The following is a 9,439-nucleotide window of genomic DNA, read 5'->3' on the forward strand; positions in this document are numbered from 1 at the left end:
CCGGAAACTATTTTTTTTCTTGGGGGACGGACCCGGGACCCCAGATTTTTGACCCAAAAGTCCGGGATCAAGACCCCGCCTGGACCCGGATCCACTTACCCGATATAGACAATATGGGTATCGATTGAAAGCTTATGGAAATACCTATCCAACAAGTGGTCACATGAAGGGGTAAGTTTTCATGGTTCGGAAGTTATAGTCAAATTATCGATTTTTTGGACCCGGATTTTTTATGAAACCCCCAAAAAGTCAAAAAAGGGCCCATTATGGGGGTCAACAAAATTGTTTCCAAATTATAGCTGACACTCTTACCTTTCCAAAATGCTACAATTTGTGCTAATACCTTTTTCGGTTCCAGAGATATGGGTCTTTCCATCCGCATAACCCGATTCTAACCAGTTCATTAAAATTATGTTTTTAATAAAAAAAAGTGTTTATTTCGCGTAGCAGTCGTCGGAATAACAAAAGTTTTCTAAATTTGGCACTTTTTGTAAATAGCCGGCCTTCGGCCGGGGCTTGAGATTTTCACCTATGGGTATGTCCTACACCGGCTAACGCGAACAAAAGGTTCATAATTTCGGCACTCTTTGTAAATAGCCGGCCTTCGGCCGGGGCTTGAGATTTTCTCCTCTGGGTATGTCCTACATCGGCTAACGCGAACCAAAGTTTTCTAAATTGGATACCTTTTGTAAGTAGCCGGCCTTCGGCCGGGGCTTGAGATTTTCTCCTCTGGGTATGTCCTAAACCGGCTAACGCGAACCAAAGTTTTCTAAATTTGACACTTTTTGTATATAGCCGGCCTTCGGCCGGAGCTTGAAATTTTCTCCTCTGGGTATGTCCCACACCGGCTAACGCGAACCAAAGTTTTCTAAATTTGACACTTTTTGTAAATAGCCGGCCTTCGGCCGGGGCTTGAGATTTTCTTCTCTGGGTATGTCCCACACCGACTAACGCGAACCAAAGTTTTCTAAATTGGATACCTTTTGTAAGTAGCCGGCCTTCGGCCGGGGCTTGAGATTTTCTCCTCTGGGTATGTCCTACACCGGCTAACGCGAACCAAAGATTTCTGAATTTCATTCTTACGCAAAATATACCTTTTTTATTGAAAACATAGTTTTAATGAACTGGTTAGAATCGGGTTATGCGGATGGAAAGACCCATATCTCTGGACTCAGTAAAGGTATTAGCACAAATTGAACCTTTTTGGAAAGGTAGAAGTGTCAGCTATAATTTGGCATCAATTTTGTTGTCCCCCATAATGGACCCTTTTTTGACTTTTTGGGGGTTTTATAAAAAATCCGGGTCCAAAAAATCGATAATTTGACTATAACTTCCGAACCGTAAGATCTTACCCCATCATGTGACCACTTGTTGGATAGGTATTTTCATAAGCTTTCCAACGATACCCATATTGTCTATATCGGGTAAGTGGATCCGGGTCTAGTAGGGGTCTCGAACCCGGACTTTCGGGTCAAAAATCTGGGGTCCCAGGTCCGTCCCCCAAGAAAAAAATAGTTTCCCGGGATCATGGTTAAAATACCTACCACTGAAAAAATTTTCGAAAAAATTGAAGAGTTTTTACTAAACTAGAGTTAAGCCAAATGTTTTTGTGGTGGTGGCTGGGAAAATGTTACAAGGCAAATGAACGTAAGGCTCTAATCCACAAATTTAAATTAACTACAAAAAAAAAAAAACAAATATTTTTGTGTTGCTGTTTGTTTGGTAGGTACCTACAAAAACAAACGAAATAAAAATGCCAACCAGCCAAGCAACCAGCCAGCCACCAGTCAGCCAGCCAGATAACCAACGAAATACAAAACACCTTTCACTTTATGAATATACACACAGAAATATTTTGCAAATATTTGTGAATGTTAAGAAAAGCAACCAAACAAATACAAAACAAGCAACTCAACAACAACAAGAGCAACAACCATGTACAATCATAACAATATTAAAACAATAACAAAAAAAAAAAAAGACAAGGAGAAATTAAACAACAAGCAGCCAGCCACCAACATAAAAAGATACCGCCCGCTGCAGCAGCAGCAGCATCATCATCACGATTGTAGTTTTTCTTTAAATTATTAACAAAACAACAATGCATATAAATCAAAATAATGGCACAATTAAACATAAATTTTTGCAAATTTAAAATAATTTTGTTTAAATTTGCTTCTCAAGGCTTTCCAAAAACAAAAACCACTGTGCACATTACAGGTACAACACACGTATACGAAAAAGTTGTTTACATTTTTGTGGCACAAGAAAAACGGCAAAAATAAAAACAACAACAAAATAAATTTCCTGAATTTTGTTTTGTATAGTTTATTTGTTTATCTAGCAACCCTCAAATGAAGAAAAGCGAAATAAAAAAAAAAAAAAACAACAAACTCGCAGCGCACGCAAAAATGATGATGAAAAAATCAGCCTCAATAACAACATTATATTATACACAACAAAGCAGCGGTGGCAGCAGCATTATCAAACAATAACAACATTACACACACGCAATTTCCTCTGTGAGAGACAAGTAATAATAACAACAATACCAAGCCAAATACAAGTGGCTCCAATGCGAGGTTGCGCATACAACAACAGCAGCAAGACAATCTCAATGTAAAATAAATGTTCTCACCGAGAGGAGTCTCACCAGAGTTATGCTCAGTTACACCATTGCTGTCTCTATTTACACTCTCTCTCCCTTCGCCTCCTCTCTGTGTGTATCATTATAACATGATATTACATTGTAATGTTGTTATTGTTTTATTCTGCTGTATTTTTGTTTTCATTTATAATGTTTTGTTGTTGTTCGTATTTATCTTGTTGTTGTTGTAGTATGTAACCTCAATTTTATGAGTGCACAACAAAACTGCATGCACTCTATATTTTATGTGGGTTTTGACTTATGGAGAAGGTTGCCGTTCTGGTGGGTAAGGGGGGTTTTGTTATTGTCTGGTAAAGGCAAACACGCACATGTACACAGACACACCAACACACACACACACACGTATGAGCACACGCAAAACTATCACCGTCGACGTCGTCAAAACATGGACTTTGTATGTGAATATGTGATTGAATGCCCTACATTAGGCTTGGTATGTAATTTATGCCAGAATATAGAATTGGTTGCATTCAAACGGAGTCAATCGGAAGCAAAATTTGCAAAAAATGCAAATTAAATTAAATTCTCATAGTGCTCTTCTTAGGGCTTGACAACAGAGATATTGAACTTGATATGAGAGAACTTATTAATCGTGGAGATTCGAGGAATATATTTTGTAACCTTATTTTTATACCCTCAACCATACGACTACAGAGAGTATATATCATTTCATATGACCAAAACGTGTCTCATCGAAATGTTTTAGACACTAGGTCTCTTTTTTACAAAATCCGTTTTAGGAAGTTGGTAGTCGATCTTGGGGTGTCCGTTTGTCTGTCTGTCTGTCTGGCTGGTTCGCACGATATTGCAGCAGTTCAGTACTACTGTTACCTCCCCCACAAAGGGTATACATTTGGATAATAAAACGATCATCTGACAAGATCTAGTGTGAAGATGATATACATCGGTTCACCTCTTCTAGTATCTCCGCCAAAAAGGGTAACATTTTCGAAAGTTATATCTCTCATAACTTCCGAAGCGATTCTTTATAGTTTGGTATATCTAAATAGATCTTCCAACTAGAAATCTGTTCAGTCCACTCCTTCTGGTACCTCCTCCATAAAAGCCGAAAAGTTTATCATAATTTTTTTCAATAGGTGGGATATTTTGGAATGTTGAATTTTAAAGTTCTTAGGGACGTACTTTAAGCTAAATATGCAGCTACAAAGAAAAATTTATAATACAGCTTATTTTGAAAATGATGCCCCCTCTGGAATTTGTCTCTTTTGAGAGCCGAAGTGACGCCCAAATGGTCCTACCAATTAAAAAACATACTATTTTACAGTATCCCTCTGCGTCGCCTACTGCCAATCAAACTCTTAATACCAAGCAGTTATCTATATAGTTCCCTCCTCCTCTTCCTCCGCCTAATGTTGGAATTTTGTTATTTAATACTGATTTATTATTGCACTAAAATTGTGTAGTTGTGTTCTTGTCTGATCCGTGTTGTTGTTGTTGTTGTATGTCTCAATGTAGCTGGCGTCATAGTGTGCTCATTTTTCTTGCAATTTTGCAGTCTGTTAGGTACCTATCTGCTGCTAGCATGCATAGGCAAGCAAGCAAGCCGGAGCCTCCTCACTGACACAAAAAAAGTCTGTGTTTATGTCTGGTAGATGATAGTTTGCTGTTGTTATTATTATGTTTGCAACTGTTATACTAGACTGTGTCCCCAGCACACATTAAATAAGAATACCTTTCATCATTCTTTTTTTTTTTTTTTTGCTTTGGTTTCATTTTCAAAGCTTCATTTGAGAAATTTGGCCTCCATATGAAGTTTGTTTATATTCTCCTTCCTACCGCCCCATAACACACAGCCAGACAGCCATTAGCTTCATATGATTCTCAGCATTATTTTTTTTACTATTAATTGTTTTTTTGTTTTCATTTTTTGTTGTCTTAGGGGAGTTTAATATTTCGCTTCCTTGTTGCTGAACTCAGCACATAATTATAACAACGAAGACAACAATAACACCAACAACAAAAAGCAACGGTTAAGTTTTTTTATTTCAATTGTTGTTGTGTTGTGTTGCTCTTTCTCATATTCTCTGTTTACAAAAAAAAAAAATTAAAAACAAAGTCCCATTTGTGTAGTGTTGTGTGCTTCGCACTGTTTGGTGGGTTTATTTCATTTTGCTGTGTTGTGTTATACTTGTTTTGCTTGGCGCTTTACACAAGGCAAACAACAGCAAGCAGCGTCAGCAGCAACGTCGACGTCAACGAATGGGAACAACAACAAAATCGATAAAAATGAAAATACTTTTATGGCAATTTTAATGGTTTGTTTACGTTTTTTTTTTTTTGCGCCAGCCACAGGGTTTTATGGCAGAGGCTGGCAACCAAACAAACAAACAACATTCCTCTGAAAATGGGAGAGCGAGAGAGAAAATGAACATGAAGTCCATACAATTTTCTCTTAGAATCCACAAGAAGGTAAACTAGGTGGGCTCTTAAATTTTAATTTCTCTTCCATCTCTTTTCTATCTCTCTCTGTTATGATGACAATTTCAATAAGGCCAAAGTGCTTTATTTGCTGTAATTTTCGTTAAAAGAAATAAAATAAGTCTTTTATAGGGGAGAATGGGGGGATGGAATTCAATATACAACTTACAACACCAACACACAGGGACATACTTATGTGGTGGTTCACATGTAAAATATGTAACAGAGAGAAGAATACTTTTACAACATTATAGCTATAGATAGGTAGGTAGGTAGTAAACAACATAGGAAGGAAGTACACCTTACATCAAAAAGGTTCAAAGGTTATTGAGATGGATGTTGACTGGAATTGGTTCATGATGAAACATTTTTGATGGATTAATAAAAATTGTTAATTATTTAATTTTAAATGGAAAATATAAATAGAACAAATATTTTTGAAAAGATCAATTTTGTTGAACAATTGTATTGTATGTAGGTGTTGACATAATATTTTGAAAATAAGCATTTTTAATGTCGGAGAAAAAATAAGTTGGAAAATTAGAATATATTTCGGAAATAGGTTGGAATGGTACGTATTTTTAATTGAAGTTGAGAAAATATTACAGGAAAAAAAAAAATAGGAAACAAAAATGTATTTAAAAATTTTCAAGAATGAAAAAGGTGTGTGCAACTTTCAGAATCTTTATTTACAAATCCACGAATCAGAAATGGAATCAGTTTTCTATTTAGTGAATTTCGATCAGTTAAATGACATAAAAAGCAAAGGTGGATATTCTTATTTGAAATGGCTTTACTTTCTACATTTTACCATGGTATTAACAAAAGTATATTTTTTAATTTTTAAACAATATATATATATTTTAAATATTATATTGAAAAATAAATAAAAATATGTAAATATTCAAAATTTACTTTAAACAAGTGAATATATGATATTTTTAGCAGGAAAACTTTGTCAATAGCTTTAAATCAACTAAATAATTGATTGCTACTTTATATTTTCTATGTTTTGGGGAAAAATTATTTTTTTATACCCTCCACCATAGTATGGAGGTTATATAAAGTTTTTTTAGACCCAACAAAATTTTAGACCCATAAAATTCTATGTTGAATTAGCGATGACCGTCCGTCTGTGGAAATCACTGTAGCTTCCGAACGAAATGAAGTAGTTTGATAAAATTTTACTCAAATGTATATTATGTCTGCAGGACTTTTGGTATTGATATACAACGGTACCTCCCGATATTCGGTATTTCGATGATTGTAGAGACCTTATTCACCGAAACTATTTCAAAATTGGTATTTGAAGTTCGTAATGGATACTACAGCCTAAAACAGAAATTTGTCTGTGCGGGTCCACGTCTTCGTATAGCCCCCATACAACGGTACCTCATGATTTTCGGTATTTTTAATGTTTTTACCGACATCATTCACCGGAATTGTTTCAAATTTGGTATTTGAAGTTCGTAATGGATGCTATGGAGGGCATTAGAAGTTCAGCCCGGTCGAACTTACAGATTTTTTACATGTTTTTTTTTTTGGCTTGAAAACTATTTTTTTTCTTCGAAAAAAGAATATATATCTATGACAATAAAAAAAATAAAAAATAAAACTTTCTCAAAAATATGTTTCAAAAAAAAAATTAGTTTTTATGTCTTTTTATGAAATAACTATGTTAGTAATGTATTGCTTATTGAAACATATTTTTAATTTTAATTATTTTATGGGAATTTTTTAGGGTTAATGACCATTTTTTTTTTATAAATTATTCGAAAAAAAATCATTGTTTCAAAAAATTATGAACGGGGAAAATTTTTATATTAAAAATATTTTTGAGTTGCAAACGATTTTTTTCTTTCATGACAAATTTTAATAAGATTAATAATGAATAATTTATTAATTATTAATTTATTCACGATGAGAAATATTTTTCGGTTGACACTCAATATTTTCGAGCACCAAATTTCAATAAAAATTATAGTAATTTTCACACGAAGAAATTATTTTGAAAAATTATGTTTTAAACAAAAAAAAAAAAATATTTTTATAAAACAAATTTGTTGATAAAAAAAATTAATAAACAATTTTTTTTCAAATAATTTCCCTTTTTGGGAAAAATGCCCTTAAAACAGACCACGGTTTCAAAAAAAAAAAAAATTCAAGTTTCTACTTAAAAATTTTTACTTAATTTTTTTTAGCAAATATTTTGATAAGAAAAAACGCATATTTACCTTCATAAACTTCAAAATTATGTTTTAAACAAAAAAAAAAAATATTTTTATAAAACAAATTTGTTGATAAAAAAAATTAATAAACAATTTTTTTCAAATAATTTCCCTTTTTGGGAAAAATGGCCTTAAAACAGACCACGGTTTCAAAAAAAAAAAAAAATTCAAGTTTCTACTTAAAAATTTTTACTTAATTTTTTTAGCAAATATTTTTGATAAGAAAAAACGCATATTTACCTTCATAAACTTCAATCGGCGCACAACAAAATTGTTGATTTTATTGGACCAACTTTTACATTTCATGAGGAGGCCTTTATTTGGTATAACTTGGTTCCCGTTTTAATGGGGCTCTGTTGTTGTTGTTGTTTGTTGTGGTAAAATGTTGCAACAATTTCACTTTGTTACAATAAAGTTGTTGTTATTATTGTTTGTAATTTATATTTTTTGAAAACGAAATATTTTCTTGTTTTGCTTTGTTATTGTTGTGATTTTATTTTCTTTTCTAATTCAATCAAGAAATGAATTCTTGTCTGGTTTTGTGGATGCTATTGAAAAGGTGGTTGACTGGCTGGCTGGCTGGTAATCCTCAATGTGGGCCACAACCTTTTGCAATGGTTTTTTGTTTTGTTTACAAATTGTTTTTTGTTTGTTTTTAATGCACAGAGAAATTTCAAAAAATAAAATTCAATTCAAAACTTTTTTCTCTTTTCTTTGTAATCAATTCAATGCAAGGCAATTTAAGGTTGATGTTGACTTTTTCTACTATTTTCCAAGTAGAAGTCTTTATTTATTTGTATGCACAATAGCTAGATATATTTTTTATTTTAATTTTATTTCACTTGTAATTCAATCAAAGCCATGATTTTCGCCATCAAGTAGGCCTTGTTTTATTTTTGGGAAAATTCTTGCACATTTTTCTTAAATATGAATTTCACAATTTCATATATTCCAATTTTTTTGGAATATTTTTTTCTCAGACTACTTTTTCTGTTTTCTCACAAAATTCCAAAAATTTTGTGCGTTCTTTTTATTTTCTTTGTTAATTTTTTTTTTCAAAAATTTTCTTTATTTGCAATTTAAATTTCTTTCATATTTTTTTTTCAAAAGAAAAAAATATATTATTCTTTTTTGGTTGTTTACCAAAAAAAATCTTTGTTTTGTTTATTTTGCATTTGTTGTTGTTGTGATAGATATTTTTGTTTTGAATAGTAAAACGCTTCTGATTTTCTTTTGTATTTTTGTACAATATTTTCTTTCCGCTACAACGTCCGATACGCGCCAACTTCAGTTTAAAAATGAATCAAACAAATGAACAACGTCCGTATCGCACCAAATTTGAAATAAACTGTCATTACATTGCACAGAAAAAGCAGCCACAGTCAGTCACACTCAATCGAACAGAGTGTGTGTATTTGCGCAGAGGCATTCCCCATATTAAAAAGAACAAAAAAAAACAAAATGCACACAAACCAACACACACATGAACGAAATCTATGGCTGTGGCCTACACAGAGAGAACAACTGGAAATGAACCACCAACCATCAGCACTGTTGTGAGCTGTGTAGTAAACAACAAAACGGAACAATGGCCTTTCGGGGTATTCATCCAGTGAAAACACCAAGAGAAGAGAAACACAATCCACTGCTGAGAAGAGTACAGTTAAGTGAAGAGACTCATTTATACTCTATTCCACAATGTTCCTATCTGTGTTATTTTGTTATGATTGCTGGTTTATTGGTTCGTTGGCTGGCTGGCTGGTTAAAAAAGGGCGCGCAAAAAAATTCACAAATACTACATTTTGTTGGTATTCCCCCTGCATCAAGGAAAAAGAACAACAACACCACAACCAAATGAAAACAATGCAACCTGTAATGACTACTTCGTGTTTTTATTTGATTTCTGCTGATTAAATTGGGGGACATTTTATAATGAGGTGTAATTTGGGAACTACTGCAGCAATTTTTATACAAAATATACCAAAATGTTTGTAATTCAGAGTAGAATAGGGATGCGGTCAATTTTTATTTATATCTTAAAATGGTGCAAAATTCATTGGAAAGTAATTACATTGGTATTCTATTTTTGTATAACATCCACGAT

General features: G+C 33.0%; 1 protein-coding gene across 2 annotated transcripts in view; it reads right to left on the reverse strand.

Annotated features, from left to right (window-relative positions):
- The window catches only part of LOC131801024 (3-phosphoinositide-dependent protein kinase 1-like), a 63,835-nt gene extending 55,142 nt beyond the window's left edge, over window positions 1–8,693 (reverse strand). The window contains exon 1 of one of the 2 annotated variants that reach the window (XM_059118961.1): window positions 7,576–8,693. In XM_059118961.1, coding sequence (XP_058974944.1) covers window positions 7,576–7,641 — 66 coding nt within the window. In that variant the 5' untranslated portion in view covers window positions 7,642–8,693. Of the gene's footprint in view, window positions 1–7,341; window positions 7,363–7,575 lie in introns of those variants that run through there. The other variant, XM_059118962.1, reaches the window with a different exon arrangement.
- Between the last annotated feature and the right edge of the window lie 746 nt (window positions 8,694–9,439).

This window comes from Musca domestica, unplaced genomic scaffold (assembly GCF_030504385.1).
Source record: "Musca domestica strain aabys unplaced genomic scaffold, Musca_domestica.polishedcontigs.V.1.1 138, whole genome shotgun sequence".
NCBI lineage: Eukaryota > Metazoa > Arthropoda > Insecta > Diptera > Muscidae > Musca > Musca domestica.